This window comes from Globicephala melas, chromosome 15 (genome assembly GCF_963455315.2).
Source record: "Globicephala melas chromosome 15, mGloMel1.2, whole genome shotgun sequence".
NCBI classification, from domain to species: Eukaryota; Metazoa; Chordata; class Mammalia; order Artiodactyla; family Delphinidae; genus Globicephala; species Globicephala melas.
Window position 1 is genome coordinate 62,454,539 of NC_083328.1, and position 25,933 is coordinate 62,480,471.

The 25,933-nt window shown below is 37.7% G+C and overlaps 1 protein-coding gene and 1 pseudogene across 9 annotated transcripts in view; one reads left to right on the forward strand and one right to left on the reverse strand.

Annotated features, from left to right (window-relative positions):
* The window catches only part of NCOA6 (nuclear receptor coactivator 6), a 97,767-nt gene that overhangs the window by 47,692 nt on the left and 24,142 nt on the right, over positions 1-25,933 (reverse strand). For 8 of the 9 annotated variants that reach the window (XM_030830822.2, XM_060284130.1, XM_060284129.1 and 5 more), the window contains 3 exons: positions 10,898-11,003; positions 5,576-5,857; positions 1,571-1,726 (listed from right to left, as the gene is read on the reverse strand). In XM_030830822.2, coding sequence (XP_030686682.1) covers positions 1,571-1,726; positions 5,576-5,810 — 391 coding nt within the window. In that variant the 5' untranslated portion in view covers positions 5,811-5,857; positions 10,898-11,003. The remainder of the gene's footprint in view (positions 1-1,570; positions 1,727-5,575; positions 5,858-10,897; positions 11,004-25,933) is intronic. The other variant, XM_030830825.2, reaches the window with a different exon arrangement.
* LOC115839308 (NADH dehydrogenase [ubiquinone] 1 beta subcomplex subunit 11, mitochondrial pseudogene) lies at positions 17,401-17,992 on the forward strand (annotated as a pseudogene).

The following is a 25,933-nucleotide window of genomic DNA, read 5'->3' on the forward strand; positions in this document are numbered from 1 at the left end:
TGAGGTTCAATGGAGCATTTAGGTCCTATGCAAGCACAGGGTCAGGAGGGCTTGGTCCACCAGGGCAAGAAAAGGCTGGAATCACTCACTGGTTGCCACCTTGTTTACAACAACACAGGAGGGGAAAAGAAGGTTTTAGTTCATTGGGCACCAAAAGATAGAATCTCCTTTGTGCTTCCCCATACTTGGTACTTACATCTCTCAGGTCTGTCTCCCTCATCAAGGTCATGAGCTCCTTTTGAGTTTATAATGACAAAGACCATATTTTATTTATCATTTATTCTGAGGGCTGAAGCAAAGTGTTACTATTATATATGTGCTTCCTTTGCTTTCATTCAACATATGTTTATTAAAGAACTTGACATGTACAGGCAAGCAAAAATTCAACAATGAGTGAAACAAGGTATGGTCCCTGCCCCTACTGGAGCTTGCAGTCCATGGGGGAACAAAACAATCATCAAATAACTGCTTTAATCAAAGTGTGAGAAAATGATCTGAGGGAGAAAAAAAACAGACTTTTGTAAAAGTACATGAAAAAAGACCCTGACTTAGTCAAGGAGTTCAGAAAACACCTCCTCAAGATTTAAGCTGGAAAAAAAAAAGATTTAAGCTGATACTTGAAGGCTGAGTAGGTATAACTAAGGGAAAGGGGAATGGTAGGGAACAATATCCATATAGAGAAGACATCAATGCAAAGGACTCCTGGCAGGAAGATGAAATGCATATTCAAGGAACCTAAAAGAAAGCTGAGGAGGCTAGAATAGATAGCAAGGAAGAAGGAGGAGAGTTGTAAAAGATAAGGCTAGATGAGAAAGGTAGAGGTCAGACCATGCAAAGCCTGAGTTTGGTCATTATTCTGTGAATAACAGCAAGCCACAGCAGGGTTTTAAGCTGTGTGTGTATACTCCATATTTTCATTTTCATTTATTTATTTATTATTATTATTTTTTATGGTGTGCGGGCCTCTCACTGTTGCGGCCTCTCCCGTTGCGGAGCACAGGCTCCAGATGTGCAGGCTCAGCGGTCATGGCTCATGGGCCCAGCCGCTCCGCAGCATGTGGGATCTTCCTGGACCGGGGCACGAACCCGTGTCCCCTGCATCGGCAGGCGGACTCTCAACCACTGCGCCACCAGGGAAGCCCCATATTTTCATTTTTAAAAGATCATTCTGTCAAAAACATCTGAAAAATGAATATTGCTACAAAAGGATTGTTCAGGGCCTCCTAGTCTCTGTTAGATAAATAAATACTAAATAAGGCTTATTAGGTGGAAGGAAGCAACTGAAATTAGTTATTCTTTAAAAGACAAATCAGTTCTTGGTTAGGGTACCAGTAAAATCAAAGTCTGACAGAATGACAGCCAACATCAGCCAAGGAAATGGAGTCTGAGGCTGTGGATGCTGAAGCGTCAGGACCCAACCAGAGCCTCAATTCCTCTTTATCCTAAGGTGCTGCAATGTAAAGCACAGGTGACATGAGTTATTTGGTATTCTGAATTCAACTTGAGAGGAACAGACAAAGCAGCACATGCTATATTCTACTGTTCCTATAATCTGGGTCCAGACATGCACCTTCAATCTGAACGGAGAGAATTCCCAGATCCCGAAGCTGCTGGTTGTTGCTCTGAGCCAGGATCCGTAGCCGCTCCGCTGCTTCCCGGGGGATGTTGAATGTCACACGCACGCTGTTCCAGGGCTCTACCTTCTGTACCTTTAGCTTGCTGGATTCTTGGTCATGAAAGAAAGAGAATAATATTAGTAATCTTTTAGCCATCAGAAGACATGGAATGAACAACAACAACAACAAAGTAAAAGAACAAGGTAGAATACCAGTATGGAGTAGCTGAGAGAGTTTAAGCTTTGGTATTAGATAGACTTTATTATTATTTTGTTTTTTAATAAATTTATTTGTTTTATTTATTTATTTATCTATTGATTAATTTTTGGCTGCTTTGGGTCTTCGTTGCTGCGTGCGGGCTCTCTCTAGTTGCAGTGAGCGGGGGCTACTCTTCGTTGTGAAGCACGGGCTCTAGGCACACGAGCTTCAGTAGTTGTGGCTCGCGGGCTCTAGAGTGCAAGCTCAGTAGTTGTGGCACACAGGCTTAGTTGCTCCGCGGCATGTGGGATCTTCCTGGACCAGGGCTCGAACCTGTGTCCCCTGTATTGGCAGGCAGATTCTTAACCACTGCACCACCAGGGAAGCCCAGACTTTAAGTTTAATCCCAGCTGTACCACTTAGCACCTGGGTGACCATGAACAAGTTATTTCACATTTCTGAAACTTACCTTTCTCGTCTCTAAAACCATGAAAAAACTACTTCATGAGATTGTGTTAAATGAGATAATAATATGCCAAAAATCTAGCATAGGATCTGACACACCATAGGCACTAAATAAATGGAAAGCAGTAAGATGGAGTAAGGAACATAAGAGAGAAGGGAGAGATAAGTTTAAATTAATAGAATAAGGTCTACTTCTGGACTCAGTTCAATGTATGTGAACTGAGAAGCTAAGAATATTTAAGTTTCAAATTTCAAGTGAAATTTTATAAAAATTTAACTGGCAGATAGGCCAATTGTAAGATATTAGGGAATCTGTAGCTACAATTCACTAAACTTAAAGAGCACTAAAAAGGAAAATAGTAGATTCACTTATAAAATGTTAAGCAATTTTACTTCTTCAAACGAAACAATTGAAATTTTAATACTCATATTTAAATTTTCACTGGGCCTCTCTGTGAAAGATATCCATAGAGGGAGGGAGCAAACATTTCTTCCAATATCCTATAAATGCTTCAATTTAAGGAAGGCTTAAATCTTGATTCTTTATGTGTCTCATTTTTAATCTTTTTCTACTTTAAACAATTTCTACTGAAGCATACCAAACTGAGGAGAAAAGCAACATAAATTTGACAACTACATGTCAGTTAGGATATAAAAACATTACATTTCAGCAAATCTGAAAAGTCAATGCAAACTTTAGAACATGTTTTAAAATTAAGATGCAAAAGTTAAACTAATTGAGGAGGTAATGTTGTCTGTAATTATATTTCACAGATGGAATGCAAATCCCAGGTCCAGTTAAATAATAAAAAAACATTTTTCCCCAACAACCCCAGACAAAATAATTTTCTCTTTTGTTATAAACTCAGTTACATTAAATCTCTTATATCCTCCATTCAATTATACATTCCAGTATTGAGAAAATGGTCATACAGGAATATCTATTCTCAAAATAAGAAATATATATGGATACAGGAAAGTGCCTACATGTTGCCTAAAGCCACTGCCACCTCCAAAATCATTATACGTTATACATTTATCCAGACAGGGAGTCCACTTGTTCTTATGTGGAAAAAAGAGACCATTTGCTAAGAGCAGAAGGTTAATACAATCACAGAGATTTAGGAAGGATTATGCAATATTTAGTTCAAGTCTATTTTATAGGTGAGGAAACTGAAGCCCAGAAAATCTAAGAGATTTGCCCAGAATCCAGTGGCTACCTAGCAGCATCATGGCATAAGAATCCAGATCTGCTTTTCAGGTCATTTTTCTTTCCATGATATTTATGCATCCAAACAGCAAAAGGTAGGGAGCTTAAGATCCTGGTACCACAGAGTATAGATGCTTCAGGGCTTCTTCCCAATCTGAACAGTACTGCAATCTTATACTTATGTGGTCTAGACAAACATTAAATTTGCTTATGACATTATCTACTTGTGATAAGCCTGCAGAAAAATCTTTAACTGTAACAGTTATATTTTATCAAAATTTTTAACTTCCATCATATTTGAGAACATCTGACTTAAAATACTTTTTGGATCAAGACTATAACTGATAACCGTAAGTCTGAGTTTGCTAATTTATTTAAAAGCCATTAATAAACTAATTCAGCAATTTAAAAACAAGAAAAAAATGTGGATAATTAAGAGCAATGAGCAGGACTTCCCTGGTGGTCCAGTGGTAAAGAATCCGCCTTCCAATGCAGGGGACGCAGGTTTGATCACTAAGATCCCAAATGCCGTGGGGCAACTAAGCCCGCACACTGCAACTACTGAGCCCGTGTGATCTGGAGCCTGCGCCCCACAACTAGACAGCCTGAGTGCCGCAACTACTGAGCCTGCGAGCTCTAGAACCCGAGGCCAAAACTAGAGAGAAGCCCATGTGCTACAACAAAGAGTCCGTGTGTCACAACGAAAGATTCCACATGCCGCAACGAAGATGCCACGTGCCGCAACTAAGACCCAACACAGCCAAATAAATAAATAAATATTTTTTTAAAAAAGAGCAATGAACAATTTCAGGTGCAGCTAGCCCTTAAGATATGATATATTATGACATGATTATGGTGATAATTACAACTTCCACCATAAAAGTCTCTAATACTATGTTAAATAATCCAGAACTACAGAGAAGTCTTATATAACATAGCAAAAAAAGGACCCTTGAAAAAAAAGACAGCTCTCCTCCTGACATCAATTCTAATGAATAAGACCCCAAAACCTAAAAAAGTTGGTTAGCACTTAATCAAGTCAAGATCTGTGATAAAAGGATAAAATCTAGGCTTTGTACTATGTCTGAAGGAATTAAATAATTGTGCTACCTAGAAAATATGGAGAACATCTAAACCAAAGTTGACAAGCACAACTTCCCACAAGACCACTACAGGTTATCTAAATGTGTGAAGAGGACAGATGGGACTGTTGTGAGGGGAGGGCCTGCCTTCAGTGGCAGCTGCTACTCAGCACCACCTGGGATAGGAGAGCTCAATGTTATCTGACCTTTCCTGTTTAAAGACAAATCTAAAATATGAATTTATTTATTTATTTATTTTGGCAGTACGCAGGCCTCTCACTGCTGTGGCCTCTCCCGTTGCGGAGCACAGGCTCCGGAAGCGCAGGCCCAGCAGCCACGGCCCAAGGGCCCAGCCGCTCCGCGGCACGCGGGATCCTCCCGGACTGGGGCATGAACCCACGTCCCCTGCATCGGCAGGCGGACTCCCAACCACTGCGCCACGAGGGAAGCCCCTAAAATCTGAATTTTAATGTAAAATACCTCATTTTTAAAAGCAGTGGCAATGAAATTCAAACATTAAAAAAAAAACAACCCAAAAATTAAAGTGGACCATAACACATGGCTGTACATGGATACAGCAGGCTATCGGTTAACCTCTGACCTAAAATTTAAAAGAACAAATTTCAGGTTCATTTTAAGTAGAACCATGGAGTAAAAGATTTTTGTAAGTTTTAAGTCACCTCAAAGATCCAGTCTTACTTCTTCATTTTATAGGTAAGGAAACTAAAGACCAGAGAGCTAAAATTAGATAGAATTACTCCTATCCATTAGAACAGATAATTTAAGGATTACTATGCTAAGTAATGCTTTATTATGTTCAGTTACTCCATGTACTTAAAAAAATACAACAGCATTTCTATTAAAAAAAAATCCTAAAATTCCAACTCTGCAATTATAATCAGACTTTCAACCTACTACAACCACAGTTGTATTTGTAAAACTCGAGATAACCATAGAATGACAATTCAAAAAGAGTAACAAGAAGGAAAAATAAAGCAAATTACCCATGTGTAACAAATTGGGCACGTTCTCCAATATTGTGTCCAATTTCCATTTGAAGTCTTTATCATCTATATTTCCTTTGAAGGCCACAAAGATTGTGGAATCCTCCAAAATACTATCACTTTTTGAGTCATCATCTTCTAGTCCAGAGTCAAAATCCATCTCTGAGTCCTCCACTGTTGATGAACACAAGGAAGTATAGATGTCTTCTAAGTTTGGAAGGTCATCCAAAACCATGGTGAATATTATTCCAGAAGCATATGCCAAGTGGACAATAAAAAAACCTTTGAAAACAGAAGATACAAAAAGCATTACAATGCATAATTATACAGTCAACAATGTATAATTATAGTTCTATGAAAACTGTAATTTATTTGCCAAATAATAAGGAAGTACTATAAAAATTAAGAAATTACAGAGAGGATACGCTAGTTTAATTAAGATATTCTATAATAGTTCTTAAAGATACTAGAAATAAAAACATACCAGTTTTAAATAAAATTCCTTTTATTGGTCAGCCTAGAATATGGGTAGAAGGGAACGAAAGATCACAAGAAAATAAAATAGGTATTTTCTGAGAATTAATTCATATTAGCCTTTGGTTGACTCCCACAGAGCAAGACTGGGGTTGACGCCAAGACTCCCCTTACTCCTGTCCTAACAAAAGCTTCAGAGCAGCCAAGGTTTCTAAAGCCCTCTGCTTTAACCAGCAAAGGACAACTTGACCTAACTAAGAGCATCTGCAGGACTACCTAAAATCCTAAAGTTTTTCATGAGGACCATTTAAAACAACTTTTAAAGGGTTATTAATAGTCGCATAGCTGAAAATAATGATTCAGAAACAAAACAAAGACACAAAAATTTAAAAATACTTTTGCAAAAGGAAAATAAGTGGTTAACACATATTTACAGAGGCAAAGAACTATGTCTAGGACAGAACTAAATTACTTTTTAACTTTTAGGTCTAGGGAAGTCACATTTTCTGCTATTTTCAGTTATGTTGCCTACCAAAGAGTACAAATATTAAAGACCACACCATGTGGCCATTTCCTCCATTATCTTTGGGATTGATGATCACATTCTTACCCAAAAGTGAATGAATGGACATTAATTTTCAGCATTTGTGTTAAGCAAGAATGGTATAGAAACACAAGAACCTCACACATATCTTCTAATTTAAAAAAATTCCCTATATAAAGCATAATTAAAGCTATTTTTTTAAAAGATGGATAATAAAAAAAGGACTGAAAATAAACCCACTAAAACGCAAATAGTGATTGTGCTAGGTTGGTAAGATTGTTGGTAAATTTTCTTTTCCTATTTTCCAAAAACGCTGAGTCATTAGGAAAATGCAAAGCTAAATATGCTGTAATATGGTTATACTACTTGCATAAATAGAAAAAAAGTATCAACTTTTTAAAACTGTTTAACTTTTCTTTTTAAAATAATCACTAAACTTCAAGAGCAAAGGCTTTTCAAAAACCAAACCTAAGCAATTTTAAGGGGGAAAATTCCTCTGTTGTAAATAAAAATGGAAAAAAACTTTTACATTTGAGCAGAGAGTGTCTTATAGTCTGGCAATTATAACCTTTTCTAGTACCATTGGTGTTACAAAGGAACAGTGTAATTTGGATGGTTAAGAAAAAATAGCATGCAAGAGGGAAGAGATATGGGAACATATGTATATGTATAACTGATTCACTTTGCTATAAAGCAGAAACTAACACACCATTGTAAAACAATTATACTCCAATAAAGATGTAAAAAAAAAAAAAAAAAAAAGAAAAAACAGCATTCAGGACTTCCCTGGTGGCACAGTGGTTAAGAACCCGCCTGCCAATGCAGGGGACACGGGTTCGAGCCCTGGTCCGGGAAGATCCCACATGCCGTGGAGCAACTAAGCCCGTGCAGAGCAACTAAGCCTGTGCGGAGCAACTAAGCCCGTGCGCCACAACTACCGAGTTTGTGCTCTAGAGCCTGCAAGCCACAACTACTGAAGCCCACGCACCCTAGAGCCCATTCTCCGCAACAAGAGAAGCCACTGCAATGAGAAGCCCATGCACTGCAACGAAGGGTAGCCCCTGCTCACCGCAACTAGAGAAAGCCCGCGTGCAGCAACGAAGACCCAATGCAGCCAAAAATAAATAAATTTATAAAAATTAGAAGAAAATGAAACTTCTTCCAGATAACATATTCTTTGAGATTAATGCCCACTTAAAATCTAAGGATTTATTATCAAAATAATGGAGTAATCTTTGAGTGAAAATGTAGTTCAGTGAAAATTCTCTCCAAGAGTATAGCTGACTAGCTCAAGAGACTCATTTGCTTATTTGTGGTCATCTATCATGAGCATGCGCTATTTCTTTGTGTTAGCTAAAATTAACCACCAGTTATCTTGCTCACCCACATAATTTTCAGATTACCTACTGATTTAACTTCTTATTGGGGCTATTTTGATCTTTTATAAAGAATCTAAAAACAAATATGATATTTAGGAGAAATTTTAAAAGCAAGCATATCATTTATTCTACTTGTCCAAGGTAGAATGAAAAAGATTTCCAAATGAAATCATTTCAGGAGCCAAAGAGCTCCAGTTGATAAAGGAAAGCTTTTTTTATGGAAGAATGCCAACTTAAATATAAAAAGATGGTGTCAATAGAAAACCCCCAGTTTTGCAATCCCTAATAAAATAATTCAGGCAAGGATCATCAGTAAGGAAAAAACACTATGTGAAAATTTGACAGAGTTCTGGATAGTTACACGATGTCAAAGTATCATCCCAGATATCTGCTGCTTGGCAAAGGGAAAACTGTAACTTCACAACGGAAAGACTTGACTTCTACCACTTGAATGCAATGATCCACCTCAGCATCATTAACAGAGAAACAACCAGAAATTATGTACAATATTAAGTGCACAGCATTACCTATGAAATATTCCTGCCAAAATGTTTAACCTGAATCTAACAAGTTTTTAACAGGAGACAGAGGAACAAGTTAAAGAACACCATGAGGAAATAATTAGGGAAATCTAGAGTGTAGGATTTCTACAGCACAATTGGCTTGGCCTCTTCAATAAGTCAGTGGTCACAGGGGAAAAAAAGGGTGGGTAGTACTGTTCTACATTAAAAGAGACTTAAGAGCTTTAAAAATCAAGTGCAATGGGGACTTCTCTGGTAGTTCAGTGGTCAAAGAACCCACCTTCCAATGCAGGGGATGTGGGTTCGATCCCTGGTCAGGGAACTAAGATTCCACATGCTGCAGGGCAACTAAGACTGTGCACTCTAGAGCCCGCACACCATAGCTAGAGAGCACATGTGTGCTGCAACAACTGAGCCCACGCGCTCTGGAGCCCACGTGCCACAACTAGAGAGAAGCCCATGCCACAACGAAGAGCCTGCCTGCCGCAACTAAGACCCAATGCAGCCAAATAAATAAATATTTTTTTAAAATATCAAATGCAATGTACAGTATTTTACTGGATCTTGGTTTGAAAAAAAACAGATGCAAAGCACATTTTTAGGATAATTAGGGAGTTATTACTAATTTTGTTAGGTGTGATAATAATGGTGCTGTGGTTATTTTGGACAATGTTCTTTTTTTTTTTGCGGTACACTGGCCTCTCACTGTTGTGGCCTCTCCCGTTGCAGAGCACAGGCTCCGGACACGCAGGCTCAGCAGCCATGGCTCACGGGCTCAGCTGCTCCACAGCATGTGGGATCTTCCTGGACAGGGGCACAAACCCGTGTCCCCTGCATCGGCAGGCGGACTCTCAACCACTGCGCCACCAGGGAAGCCCACAATATTCTTATTGTCTCTTAAGACATGCATACTGAAGCATTTATTTATTTTTTTGGCCACATCACATGGCACGAGGGATCTCAGTTCCCTGATCAGGGATCAAACCCGTGCCCCCTGCAATGGAAGCACAGAGTCTTAACAACTGGACTGCCACGGAAGTCCCAAGAGATGCATACGGAAGCATTTTGAGGTAAAATGTCATGATGTCTGCAATTTACTCTTGAAAAAAATGAGGAAAAAACAGATTAATCAAATATAACAAGATGTTAATAATGGCTAATTATAGGTGATGAGTATACAGGTGTTCATTATATTTTTATTTGTACTATAAATTATAAATATTTGAAATTGATCACAATAAAGAGTTAATTGTTTAAAAAAAAAAAAAGGAAAAAGAGGACTTCCCTGGAGGTCCAGTGGTTAAGACTCCACGCTCCCAGTGCAGGGGGCACGGGTTCAATCCCTGGTGGGGGAAGATCCCACATGCCATGTGGTGTGGCCAAAAAAAAAAAAAAAAGGGAAAAAACAAGCATACCAGAAACATAGTACTGCTCCATGGTAAAACTCTGCCAGACATCAGGAATGCTAAGAAGCTTATCTATGAACATCTTCCAAATCACAGTATGTTTTAAAAATAAACATATTTGAACATATATATTTATAAATATATAAATTTATATATATTACATATATTTAATTACTTACACCAGTCTTTTCCAGTTTAAATATATATTTTATATGTATATTTACATATATTCAGATTCCTATGTGAATAATGGTTAAAAGATTGTCACAGACTATTCAGATTATCTGCCATTTGAGCAAAAAGACAAGATGCTATTATGCACCTCAGAAATCACAAATTCATATACCTACAGGGGTCAGGCACATAAAGTAAGTAAGAGAAGAACACTGAACATTAAATGCATTTGCACATACTGTATGAATGGTTTGGGCAATAGGAAACTTGCATACCCATCTATGATCAGCAGCTGCTACTCTGTTCCACTTTATTACTTTCTTTCTGGAGGGACAGAAGGTGTTATACAGGCCCAGGACTAACATTCTCAATTTTAAGAATAGACTAAAATCCATATATTTAGTAAAATCTCCAAATTTTAAAATTGATTTATATTTCTGGAAAATACTCTATGGGCCAAATGAAACTCACCGCACCTGCATATGGCCCACAGGCCATCAGTTTTCAATTTCTAATTAAATCATGACTCACAAGATTGACTGACAGAACACTAGGCCCCAGTATACTACACTGGGTTTGGTGTAGTGCTGGAGAAGACCAGGTATTTAAAACACATTTAAGTCTTATGATGTGCCTCTTGGGAGGTCTATGGACTCCCTGAGAGAGAAAAGAAAAAAAAAAAAAAAAAGAGATCAAGGTCTTAATCCCAGAGAAACAGAAGGCACTCAAACTTAGAGAATTTTTGCAATGTAACTTTGGTAGTGTCATTCCACTGCTTGGAATTAAGCTGAGCCATACTCACTCTCACATAAGGTTTCACTCACCAAAATGTCTTTCTTAATTTTTATCATTTATCCAGGTCATCTTCTAAGTCCAAACAAGCTGGCATTTTTAGGGCTTCTATTTTAAGGTAGCAGCCAAATAAAAACTCTAAAAAAAAAAAAAAAGGAAAAATAAAAGTACAATATTATACAGAAATTACAGAGGTGACCCATCCTTGCATCAGAATGCAAATATTACAATTTATCAAGTCAACTTAGACATCTTCAGACAATGTTAAAACAGGGTTTTCATTAAATTTGCAAAGAATATTTTTTTTTCCTGAGATCTTAAAGCACTCATCACCAACCAATTCAAAGAATACAGAAGCAAAACTAAGGGACATATACCAGAATCATGAAACTGGGACCCTAAGCCTTTGAGCCCTCTCTATACATTGATTTCTAAATCTGTCAAATTAGAACATTCTTTGACATAAATCGCAGCAATATCTTTTCAGATTCATCTCCTAGAGTAACGGAAATAAAAATAAACGAATGGAACCAAATTAAACTTAAAACCTTTTGCACAGCAAAGGAAACTGTAAACAAAAGACAACATACAGAATGGGAGAAAGTATTTGCAAACAATGTGACTGACAAAGGATTAATTTCCAAAATATAAAAACAACTTATACAACTCAATAACAAATAAACAACCCAATCAAAAAATAGGCAGAAGATCTGAATTTGGCAATTGGGATTAACATGTATACATTTATGTGTATAAAATTGATGACTAATAAGAACCTGCAGTATAAAAAAACAAACAAACAAACAAAAAACAACTAATACTAAACTTTCTTTGGGTTATTTGTATGAAAATATGTTAATATAAATGTTTCAGACACTACATTCTAAGAATCTTATATGTTCTGGTATAATGTTATAAGTCATAATTCTAGTTATTACTTTAAAATGTATAGCTCAGAAATAACTAACTTTCCTTCTCAACTGCATTATTATGAACTTTCATCAAATTTTTAACCGTGGTCATTTTTAAGTCTTTTGTCATTTACAGACAGTTCTGGGTATACTCTGATGCTTTTGCAAAAATGTTCCTATAAAAGGGTTTCAGGGCTTCCCTGGTGGTACAGTGGTTGAGAGTCTGCCTGCTGATGCAGGGGACACGGGTTCGTGCCCCGGTCCAGGAAGATCCCACATGCCGCAGAGCGGCTGGGCCCGTGAGCCATGGCTGCTGAGCCTGCCCGGCGCCCGGAGCCTGTGCTCCGCAACGGGAGAGGCCACAACAGTGAGAGGCCCACGTACCGCAAAAAAAAAAAAAAAAAAGGGGGTTTCATCTTCAAGGAATTCATGCAAAAGACTCTGACAAGTACAGGTTTCTGGTAACTGACTATACTGCTGAACTGAATAAGCATTTTCAGAACTCTAATGGAAAACTGATGAATTCATAAAAGTGCTAACAAAAGATCAAGATGAAAAAAATTAATTACGTGGGACTGAGTGAACTGATGAGGATGATTATAATTTTTGTGACTTTCTGTTTGAGTAAAAAAAAATCCCACAAGGACTCAGACACAAAAAATATACAAATCAATTTTCACTGCAAAGTAAAGGAGCTGTTACACTGGAGGATTACTGGACTGAACGTCAATATTATGACATAGTATGAATGTGTTTTGTGTTTGGTAATTGCAATCATTGTTGCTTTTGTTGTGGTCATCCATTTACAATGCTTGGTGTCAGTTTATTTATCTCTTGTAAAAATAAAATACAGCGTGTGTGTGAAAAAAAAGAAAGTGAAAAGAATATTGGGAAACAATATTCACAAATCATATAGACTTCAGTATAGCAATGATTATTTTAATTAACATGATTGATAATTTTCACTTTCAAAATTCAAAATTTTAATGTATGCAGTGTATGCAGTGTGACACTCAGCAGTGTATAAATTTCAAGGTTCAATAGATCTGGATTGTAATTACCAGCTAGCCAGTGAGCAGCTGAATCACTGCTTATCTGAAAGGCCTTAGATATATTGCTTAACCTCTCTGAGCCTCATATTTTTCATCTGTAAAATGGGAAGTAACAATCTCATGAGGGTGCTGTGAGGATTAAATGAGATATAGTTTGTGAAAACACCTAGCGGAGAGCTGAAAGAACAAAGGTCCAAAGGTCTTTTCATGTTTTCCTAAAACTTACTGAGGTAGAAGTCAACATTAAAAAGCTTACTCAATGAGAAATTGTTTGATAAAATACAATTTATTGGTTTTTTTTCTAGTTATAAAAGAATATATAATTTTTTATAGAGATCTTTAAAAATACAGAATATTTTTAAAGAATAAAATCAACTGTAATCCCAAAACTCAGATGATCACTACTGATATTTGGGTATATTTCCTTTCAAACCCATCTAGGTTTATATTTATAGAGTTTGTATCTTGTTTTTATTGTTTTGTTTAACTTCTCAGTTTGAATTGTTAAGTAGACAATCTAAAATTAAACATCTTTTTCTTTAAAAAAAAAAGCAGAAGATCCAAATAGACATTTCTCCAAAGAAGACATACAGATGGCCAAAAAGCACATGAAAAGATGTTCAACATCACTTATTATTAGAGAAATGCAAATCAAAACTACCATGCAGTATCACCTCACTCTGGTCAGAATGGCCATCATCAAAAAGTTTACAAATAAATGCTGGAGAGGGTGTGGAGAAAAGGGAACCCTCCTACACTGTTGGTGGGAATGTAAATTGGTACAGTCACTATGGAGAACAGTATGGGTTCCTTAAAACTAGAGTTATCTGCAATCCCACTGCTGGGCATATATCCAGACAAAACTGTAATTTGAAATGATACATGCACCCCAATATTCACTGCAGCCCTATTTACAATAGCCAAGACATGGAAGCAACCTAAATGTGCATCAACAGATGAATGGACAAAGAAGATGTGGTGTGTCTGTGTGTGTGTATATTCACATACATACACATATACCCACACAGTGGAATACTACTCAGCCATAAAAAAGAATGAAATAATGCCACCTGCAGCTACATGGATGGACCTAGAGATTATCTGAAGTAAGCCAGACAGAGAAAAGACCAATATCATATGATATTGCTTACATGTGGAATCCAAAAAAAAGATACAAATGAACTTATTTACAAAACAGAAAGAGATTCATAGACATAGAAAACAAACTTATGGTTACCAAAGGGGGAAGGAGAGGAGGGATAAATTAGGAGTTTGGGATTAACATATACACACCGCTATATATATTGCAAAATAGATAACCAACAAAGACCTACAAAGACAGGGAACTGTACTCAGTATTTTGTAATAACCTATAAGGGAAAAGAATCTGAAACAGAATGTATATATATATATATATATATATATATGAATCACTGTGCTGTGAAACTAACACAACATAGTAAATCAACTATACTTCAATTAAAAAAATATATAAGTATATATATATATATATATAAGCCTAAAATAAATAAATAAATCTGTCAAATTAAAATGAATTAACATCATGGCACACTGTTCGCAAATGCTTGGAGACAAAATAAAAATATTTTGTACATACACTAAATACAAAACCTACTTCTAACAGAATTTCAAATTTTGTATTTAAACTCCATAAAGATATTCCATAGATTTTAGTTTTTTCCTATTTTATCTAAAATAGTTATACATTTTTTTTCATTAAATTTTCAGTTCAGGTTCTAAAGTATTCTTTATTGTGCACATAGAAATTATGCATGGAAACTGCATAATTTCGGCATGCATCAGAAAAAATTTCCCTCTTAATAAGAAAGTATCAGTCTACAATGCCTTTAATTGGACTGCTATAGTTTTACATTATTGCCAAATATTGATTTTATAATCTCAAAATTTTAGATGGATATATGTACTAGGTATTAATAAATAATTATTAGAGAAATACCCATCTCTTAACTATTTTTTAATTCAAGAAAAAACCAGTTTTTAAGTCTCCAAAGGAACATTAATAAAAATTAACCTTTAAGAAAGGCCATAAAGAGGCTTCCTTGGTGGTGCAGTGGTTAAGAATCTGCCTGCCAATGCAGGGGACGTGGGTTCAATCCCTGGCCCGGGAGGATCCCACATTCCACAAAGCAACTAAGCCCGCGTGCCCCTAGAGCCTGTGCTCTGCAACAAGAGAAGCCAAAACAATGAGAAGCCCACGCACCACAGCGAACAGTAGCCCCCGCTCACTGCAACTACAGAAAGTCCGTGCACCGCAAGGAAGACCCAACACAGCCAAAAAAAAAAGCCATAAAGAAAATCTCAATAAATCAAAATGTAACAATAGAACAGCCAAAAACTCTGGTGATAATGCACCAAAATTATAAATTTAAAATAAAATAAACAGACCTATCACAAATAATTAAATTGCAACCATAATTAAAAATCTTCCAACAAACAAAAGTCCAGGACCAGATGGCTTCACAGGTGAATTCTGTCAAACATTTAGAGAAGAGCTAACACCCATCCATCTCAAACTCTTCCAAAAAATTGCAGAGGGAGAAACACTCCCAAATTCATTCTACGAAGCCACCATCACCCTGATACCAAAACCAGAAAAAAATATCACAAAAAAAGAAAATTATAGACCAATATCACTGATGAACACAGATGCAAAAATTGAACAAAATACTAGCAAACAGAATTCAACAGCACATCAAAAGGATCATACACCACGATCAAGTGGGATTTATCCCAGGGATGCAAGGATTCAATATATGCAAAACAATCAATGTGATACACCACATTAACAAATTAAGGAATAAAAACCATATGATCATCTCAATAGATGCAGAAAAAGCTTTTGACAAAATTCAACACCCATTTATGATAAAAACTCTCCAGAAAAGGGGCATAGAGGGAACCTACCTCAACATAATAAAGGCCATATATGACAAACCCACAGCAAGCATCATACTCAATGTTGAAAAACTGAAAGCATTTCCACTAGGATCAGGAACAAGACAAGGATGTCCACTCTCGCCACTCTTATTCAACCTAGTTTTGGAAGTCCTAGCCACGGCAGTCAGAGAAGAAAAAGAAATAAAAGGAATACAAATTGGAAAAGAAGAAGTAAAGCTGTCACTGTTTGCCGATGACATGATACTATACATAGAAAATCCTAAAGATGCCACCAGAAAACTACTAGAACTAATCAATGAATCTGGTAAGGTTGCAGGATACAAAATTAATGCACAGAAATCTCTGGCATTCCTATACACCAACAACAAAAAATCAGAAAGAGAAATTAAGGAAACACTCCCATTTACCACTGCAACAAAAATAATAAAATGTCTAGAAATAAACCTGCCTAAGGGGGAGAAAAATTTATACTCAGAAAACTATAAAACACTGATGAAAGAAATCAAAGATGACATAAACAGATGGAGAAATATACCATATTCTTGGATCAGAAGAATCAATATTGTGAAAATGACTATACTACCCAAAGCAATCTACAGATTCAATGCAATCCCTATCAAACTACCAATGGCATTCTTCACAGGATTAGAACAAAAAATATTACTATTCATATGGAAACACAAAAGACTCCGAATAGCCAAAGCAGTCTTGAGAAAGAAAAACGGAGTTGAAGGACTCAGGCTCCCTGACTTCAAACTACACCACAAAGCTACAGTAATCAAGACAGTATGGTACTGTCACAAAAACAGAAATATAGATCAACGGTACATGATAGAATGCCCACAGATAAACCCACGCACATATGGGAACCTAATTTATGACAAAGAAGGCAAGAATATACAATGGAGAAAAGACAGCCTCTTCAATAAGTGGTGCTGGGAAAACTGGACAGCTACATGTGAAAGAATGAAATTAGAACACTCCCTAACACCATACACAAAAATAAACTCCAAATGGATTAAAGACTTAAATGTAAGACCAGACACTGCAAAACTTTTAGAGGAAAACATAGGAAAAACACTCTGACATAAACCACAGCAAGATCTTTTTTGACCTACCTCCTAGAATAACGGAAATAAAAACAAAAATAAACAAATGGACCTAATTGAACTTGTAAGTTTTTGCACAGCAAAGGAAACCATAAACAAGCCAAAAAGACAACCTTCCAAATGGGAGAAAATATTTGCAAATGAAGCAACAAAGGATTAATCTCCAAAATATACAAATAGCTCATGGAGCTCAATATCAAAAAAACAAACAATCCAGTTAAAAAATGGGCGAAAGACCTAAATAGACATTTCACCGAGGAAGACATACAGATGGCCAAGAGGCACAAGAAAAGATGCTCAACATCACCAATTATTAAAGAAATGCAAATCAAAACTACAATGAGGCCATAGCCTGATCGAGAGGATAAGATGTCTTCCGTGAGGCCATGACAGAGGGAGGGAAAGAGGACGCCTCGCCATTTTGAAAACAAAATCTCGACTCGGGACCTATTGCGGCAGGGGCGGAGCGACAATTCTCACGCTCGGACCAGCTGCAGCTGCTCAGTCACATTTCCGCCCCCACCCCCGATAAACTGCAGAACGATCTGTCATGGTGGCCGGGATGTTAGGTTTGTGCGGCCGCCGCCTTTTGGCGGTGGCGGCGAGGCGAGGGCTCCCGGCTGCCCGTGTTTGCTGGGAATCCAGCTCCTCCAGGGCTGTGATCGCCCCGTCCGCTGTGGCGGGAAAGCGGCCGCCGGAACCGACTTTACACTGGCAGGAGGACCCAGATGCTGAGGACGAAAACCTCTACGAGAAGAACCCAGACTCCCACGGTTATGACAGGGACCCTGCTGTGGACCTCTGGAACATGCGGGTCGTCTTCTTCTTTGGCTTCTCCATCATCTTGGTCCTTGGCAGCACCTTTGTGGCTTATCTGCCTGATTACAGGATGCAGGAGTGGGCCCGCCGGGAAGCTGAGAGGCTTGTAAAATACCGAGAGGCCAATGGCCTCCCCATCATGGACTCCAACTGCTTCGACCCCAGCAAGATCCAGCTGCCAGAGGATGAGGACTGACCGGTTACTGAAAGGGGCTTAAGAAGCACCACCTTCTCCACCCCTTGTCTGCCATTCTGCCCTCTCTTCAGAGCACCTAATTAAAGGGACTGAAACTGTGAAAAAAAAAAAAAAAACTACAATGAGGTATCACCTCATGCCATACAGAATGGCCATTATCAAAAAAGCTATAAACAATAAATGCTGGAAAGGATGTGGTGAAAAGGGAACCCTCCTGCACTGTTGGTGGGAATGTAAATTGATACAGCCACTGTGGAGAACAGTATGGAGGTTCCTTAAAAAACTAAAAATAGAACTACCATATGACCCAGCAATCCCACTACTGAGTATATACCCTGAGAAAACCATAATTCAAAAAGAGACATGCACCCCAATGTTCACTGCAGCACTATTTACAATAGACAGGACATGGAAGCAACCTAAGTGTCCACTGACAGATGAATGGATAAAGATGTAGCACATATATACAATGGAGTATTACTCAGCCATAAAAAGAAACGAAATTGAGTTGTTTGTAGTGATGTGGATGGATCTAGAGTCTGTCATACAGAGTGAAGTAAGTCAGAAAAACAAATATTGTATGCTAACGCATATATATGGAATCTAAAAAAAAAAAATGGTACTGATGAACCTAGTTGCAGGGCAGGAATAAAGAGGTAGACATAGAGAATGGACTTGATGACATGGGGTGGGAGGGCGAAGCTGGGGTGAAGTGAGAGTAGCATCAGCATATATACACTACCAAATGTAAAATAGTTGGCTGGTGGGAAGCAGAAGCATAGCACAGGGAGATCGGTTTGGTGCTTTGCGATGACCTAGAGGGGTGGGATAGGGAGGATGGGAAGGAGGCTCAAGTGGGAGGGGATATGGGGACATGTGTATGCATATGGCTGATTCACTTTGTTGTACAACAGAAACTAACACAGTATTGTGAAGCAATTATAAATAAAATGATAAATAAAGCAATTATAAATAAAGAGCTATTAAAAAAACAACCCATACCCCCAGGTAGGCAACCCACAAAGGACAAGATAATCACAATTTCATAGGTTCTCCCCCAGGAGCGGGGGGTTAAAGAACCACATCAGGATCCCCAGCCCAGGGATTCTGCACCGGGAAGATGAGCCCCCAGAATACCTGGCTTTGAAGGCCAGCAGGGCTTATGTACAGAAGAACTGGAAAGCTATAGGAAACAGAGACTCTGGTCTTAAAGGGTGCATGCCAAATCTCACATGCTCTCCAAGCACAGAGGCAGTAACTTGAAAGAAGCCTGAGTCAGAACCACTTGCTAATCTTGGACAGCCTCCTGGAGAAGTAGGCATCAACTGGGGCACCACCTGGGGACACAGACATTGGCAGCAGCCATATGGGGGAGCTTGTTTTACCATGAGGACACTGGTGCTGGCAAGAGCCATTTTGGAGTACTCCCTCTAGCCTATTAGTGCCAGGGTCTTCCCCACCCACCAGCGGGCCAACACCAGCCTCAGCCCCCTAGGGATCTGGCCCTCCCACCCATGGGCCAACACCAGCCCAGAGACCCCTAGGGCCCTGTAGCCAGTTGCACCAGGACCCAGCCCCACCACCAGTGGGTTGGCAGCCACCCCATGAGGCAGGACCTGGCAGCCAACTAGGCTGGGAGCCAGCCCTGCCTACCAGCATGTCCACAGTACTTGGCCCCGCCACAAAAGAATGACCCACACAGCCCACACAGTGGGCACCCCAAGAGTATATAGCTCTAGTGACCAGAGGGTAGTATGCTGCTGAGCCCCACAGGACACCTCCTACATAAGGCCATGTCTCCCAAATGTAACTGACCTACCTAATACATAGAAATAAACAGAAGTTTAGGCAAAACAAGGAGATAGACGAATATGTTCCAAACAAAGGAACAAGACAAAACCAAAGAAGAAGAACTAAACCAAGTGGAGATATGCAATCTACCTGACAAAGAGTGTAAGGTAATTATCATAAGATACTCAACATGGGAGAATGAATTAACAAAGTGAGAAATTTAACAGAGTCAGAAAATATAAAGAAGAACCAAACAGAGCTGAAGGACACAATAACTGAAAAAATACACCAGTCATAATCAACAGCAGATTAGATGATACAGAGGAATGGATGAGCAAACTGGAAGTCAGAGTAGTGGAAATTATACAGCTGAACAGAAAAAAGAATTTAGAAAAATGACGTTAGCTTGAGAGACCTCTGGGAAAACTTAAAGCATATTAACATTTGCAGTTTAGAGGCCCAAGAAGGAGAAGACAGAAAGGGGTAGAGAATTTATTTGAAAAATAATCGTTGAAAACTTCCCTAACCTGGGAAAGGGCACAGACATCCACATCTAGGAAGTACAGAGAGTCCCAAACAAGATGAACCCAAAGAGGTCCACACCAAGACAAATTATAATTAAAACGTCAAAAATTAAAGATAAAGAGAGAATCTTAAAAGCAGCAAGAGTAGGGAGTTCCCTGGTCGTCTAGTGGTTAGGATTTGGATCTTTCACTGCCGTGGCCAGGGTTCAATTCCTGGTTGGGGAACTGAGATTTCACAAGCCACACTGCATGGCCAAAAAAAGAAAAAAAAGCAGCAAGAGAAAAATCAATTAGTTACATACAAAGGAACCCTCATAGGACCATGAGCTGACTTTTCAGCAGAAACTATACAGGACAGAAGCAAGTGGCACGATATAATCAAAGTGATGAAAGGAAAAAAACCCTACAACCAAGAATAGTCTACCCAGCAAGGCTATCATTCAGATTTGAAGGAGAGATAAACAGCTTTGCAGATAAGCAAAGGCTAAAAGTTTAGCACCAGTAAACTGGCTTTACAAGAAATGTTAAAAGGACTTCTCTAAAAGGAAAAGAAAAGACCACAACTAGAACTATCAAAATTATGGGGAATTCCCTGATGATCCAGTGGTTAGGACTCCACGCCTCCACTGCAGAATGCATGGGTTCGATCCCTGGTCAGCAAACTAATAAGATCCCACAAGCTGTGTGGCGTGGCAAAAAAACAAAACAACAACAACAAAACCCCCTCATTTATAAAGGAAAACAACAGTAAAGATAGATCAACCACTTATAAAGCTAGTATGAAGGTTAAAAGGTAATAGTAGTAAAATCATCTCTATCCACAATAAGTAGTTAAGGGATACACAAAACAAAAAGAGGTAAAATATGATGCCAAAACATTAAACGTGGTTGGGGGGGAGTAAAAGTGCAGGGTTGTTAGAATGTGTTTAAACTTAAAATAATGCACACGCACATATATAGCTGTATATGAACCTCATGGTAACCATAAAACAAAAATCTATAATATACACATACAAAATAGAAAGGAATCCAAACATAACACTAAAGATAGTCATCAAATCACAAGGGAAGAGAGCAAAATAAAGAAGGAACTAAAAAGAACTACAGAAACAACCAGAAAACAATTAACAAAATGGCGGTAAGTACAAACTATTAATGATTAAATGTAAATGGACTAAATGCTCAAAAGACAAAGAGTGGTTGAATAGATACAAAAACAACACCCGTATACATACTACCTACAAGAGACTCACAATCTAAAGACACACACAGACTGAACATGAGGGGATGAAATAAGGTATTCCTTGCAAATGGAAACAAAAAGAAAGCTGGGGTAGCAATACTTGTATCAAACAAAATAGACTTTAAAACAAAGACTAACCAAGACTATCTTAAACCTTGGCTCTTTGATTTCAATGTTACCATATTTCCCTGAGAAACTGGAACTCAACTGGTATAAGATCTTTAACTCTTCCTTCTTCCATTAGTAGCTATTCTCCACACTCTTCTCTCATCTCCCTTCTTTCAAAAAGTTAACATCAAGCTGGGAGCTAAAATGGAGGCTATAACAATGCCTGGTTCATCTCTATCATCACCTCCACCCTAATTTTTCATTGATATATTTAAGGAAACACTAAGAGTCAAAGTTACCAACAGCACTGGAAACTAAGACTGCTGCTCAAAGAACTGTTGGACTCATATATGACTTTTCTGCCAAACAGCAGGCAGGAATGGGGCTTTAGATAGAGTAGAGCCAGCAGGAAGGTAACAGATTTTTAACTAACCTCCTCCAACTACCTGCTCCAAAACAGCTTTCTCCAGAGGCAGCAATGGCAGTGGTAAGTCACATCACCCTACTGTGAGAGACTCACTTAGTATGGTCAGGGCTATTACATGCCCACAGCCTTCCTTCTCTACTTCAGATTCTATAACATACAAAGTAGTACATACACCCTGAGATTTGAAAGCAATTGCAGGAAGGGCTGAGAGAGCAAAAGCCCTGGGAGCATTACATTCTGGAAATCACAGTTATTTGCAGCCTAGGCTTCAAATGATCAAAAAACAAACCCTCTTTTCCAAAGTCAAATTACCACGTCAGAGGACGGGCTTTCCCCTACTCAATCCAGCAGGAAACACATAAATGACTGCTGGACACTAGAAAGTATTCAGAAACTATGTGCATCCGTTAGTCCTTTAGTTTAACATCCGATAGGAGAATTCCTACAGCTACCAAATAGCCAATGAAGGAAACTGTCTACCCTATTTGGCACATACTAGACCTGTATACCCCTCTCCTTATTCAAGGAAGAATAATTGAGGGAAGAGATAGAAAAACATTCTGTAACATAAAAGAAGAGAAACTCTGCATCTGTAATTCAGAAAATGAATATATAAGGAGCAACAGGTTAAATTTTAGAAATCAACTACGTTACTCTCAACAAATTTGATAAAACACACTGAAATAAGAGTTCAAAGTTCACAGGCAGAAATGAAAAGAACTAGTTGAGATGCAGGCAGAAATAAGACAAGGGGAAAAGAAAGGTAAAAACTACAAATATTCTGTAACAGAATTCAAATCTTTACTAGAAAAAGTAAAGAGCAGAATACTTAATTAGAAATGTGGAGACAACAAATTTGAGAAATTCTTCCAGAATGGAGAAGGAAAGGACAAAGTAATGAAAAGTATGAGAGGATTGACAAGGAGAGAAGAGAAAAATAAACTTCAAATAATTTGTTATCCCTGAAACAAATGGACAGAAATAATAATTAAAGATTTTTTAAAAAGGAAATGTAAGCTTTCCTGAGTCAGAGAATCTTCTGCATCTCCAGCTCTAAAGAGCTTACAAAAGACCAGGCAAAATTACTAAAAAGATAGTGACAACTGGATTTGTTCTAGTTAAATTTTCAGATTTCAAGGATAAAGAAAATGCCCCAAATCACTCAAGAAGGAAAAAACAAGTCATACATAGAGGACCAAAATTCGGTCTGGCCACAGATTTTTGCTTTGCAAGACCACAAGATAATGGCAAAATATTAAAGAATTAATAGTGGAAAAAATAATGTGACCTAATAATCCTGCTCCCTCCCCCACCAAGTTGTCATTCAGTGTGAAATCAATATAATGATACTTTCAGATGTATATCAATCATGTACTTTTCACAAAAATATTATCTGAATAATAATTAACCAAAAACAAAGACCTTGAGAATAGGAAGCAAGAAATGAAATCAGTTAAACATAGGGCTAAGTCTAAATAACTGTTACAAATGATTAGCACCAAACGTTATTTTTTAAAAATGATTATTCAAAAGGAAGGTAAGGTACAAAATAAAGATGAACTATTATCAGTCACCATCATCTTCGAGTACTACGAACAATTTTGCTAAAATGCTCTGTCATTAATTTAATGGGTTACCCCTCCCCTCTGCATTAAACGATAGAGTTTTAGACTAGGTCAAGGAACACTGGTCTATTCTAGATACCTCATACAATAAGAACCATAAAATAAGTGGCCTTTTGTGACTGGCTTCTTTCACTTAGCTTCATTTCTCCAAGGTGTTGTAGCAAGTAACAGTACTTCATCTTTTAAATTACCAAATAATATCCCTTTGTATGGAAATACCATATTCATTCATTCATTCATCAGTTAATAGACATTTGGGTTGTTTCCACCATTCACTATTATGAATAATGCTGCTATGAATATTTGTGTACAAGTTTTGGTGGAGATATGTTTTCATTTCTCTTGCGTGTATATATATACCTAGAAGTGAAATTGCTGGGTTATATGTTATCTCTATACTTAACCTTTCGAGGAATTGCCAGACTGTTTTCCAAAGGAGTTACACCATTTTCCATTCCCATCAGCAGTATACAAGGGTTCCAATTTCTCCACATCCTCACCAACATTTGTTATCCTTCTGATTATAGCCATCCTAGTGGGTGTGAAATTGTATCTCATTGTGGTTTTGATTTGCATTTCCCTGATGGCTAAAGGTGTTGAGCATATTTTCATGTTTACTGGCCACTGGCATGATTTCTTTGGGGAAATATCTATTCAAATCCTTTGCCAATTTCTAAATTAGGATGTTTGTCTTTTTATTACTGAATTTTAAGAGTTCTTGATAAATTTTAGATATAAATTCCTTTTCAGATATATGATTTACAAATATTGTCTTCCGTTTTGTGGGTTGCTGTAGGTGACTTTTCTTTTTATTTAGTTCTCTTCTGATTGTTCATTAATGGATGTTGTGTCATATTTCTTTACAGGAGATGACTTTGTTTTGTAGTTGGGACAAACTGGTTGAGTATTTGGAAAAAATTTTATAAGTTCTCACTTCAGGACTTCCCTCGTGATCCAGTGGTTAAGACTCCGTGCTTCCACTGCAGGGGGCACAGGTTCGATCCCTGGCTGGGGAAGTTCCACATGCTGCCACGATGCAACCAAAAAAAAAAAAAATTCTCCTCACTTCATAATTGTCCTAGTCTGTCCGAGCTGCTATAACAAAATTCCATAAACTGGATGGCTTATAAACAACAGAAATTTACTTCTCATAGTTCTGGAAGCTGAGAGGTCCAAGATCACTGTGCCAGCGTGGTTGGGTTACAATCTGCCAACTTCTTGCAGTGTCCTCATGTGGTGGAAGGGGCTAGGGAGCTCTGTGTGATCTCTCTTATAAGAGCGCTAATCCCATTCATGACTGCATGAGGGCTCCACCCTCATGACCTAAGCACCTCCCAAGAGGCCCACCTTCTAATACCATCATATTGGGCATTATGACTTTGAAATATGAATTTGGGGGGAACACAAACATTCAGACCTTATCAACAATGTATACTAAAAAATTCTGACTAAAAAGTTAAATGCAGGGACTTCTCTGGCAGGCCACTGGTTAAGACTCTGTGCTTCCACTGCAGGGGACGTGGGTTTGATCCCTGGTCCGGGAACTATGATCCCACATGCCGCGTGGTGTGGCCAAAAAAAAAAAAAGCTTAAGTTAAATATAAAAAATAAAATCATAAAACTACAATCACAGGCTGGTTATATATTCATATATAGTATATTTATCATTTCACGGACTGAAGAGCTAAAGCAAAATATAGATTTTATCATATAATTTCATTATTATTTTTAAAATTTTGCAGGACAAAGTACACAAGAGTAAAAAGGCAAAATACAAGTTGGGAATTATATTTGTAAATAACAAAAGGTTAATAAACTTAACATTAAAGTCCTCTTAAAAATTAAGGAAAACATTAACATCCCAACAGAAAAATTGGCCCCCCAAATGGAAAATTTATAAAATTAGAAATAAAAATCATCAATAACTATATGAAAAGTTTTTTCATTTCATAAGTAATCAAAAAAAAAGCAGATGAAATATGCCTTTCTTCCAACATCAAATGGCAAATATTTTTAAAATGAAATACTCAAATGTGGCAAAGGTACAATGAAATAGATTAACATTCATATTTTGCTTTTACATGTTCATTCTCCTTAACATCATAACTAATCCTAACCTCTAGGAATCTAACTCAATAAATAATGAGAGATGTGGTTAAAGATTTATATTTGAAGGTGTTTATCAAAATATTAATAATAGTGAAAAACTGGAAGCTAGCTCAAGGCTCTACAGCAGAAGTGGTTAATCAATTTAAATGTACTCAAATACTGCTTCTCCATTAAAATTCATGTTTTCAGGAATACTTAACATCATGGGAAATGT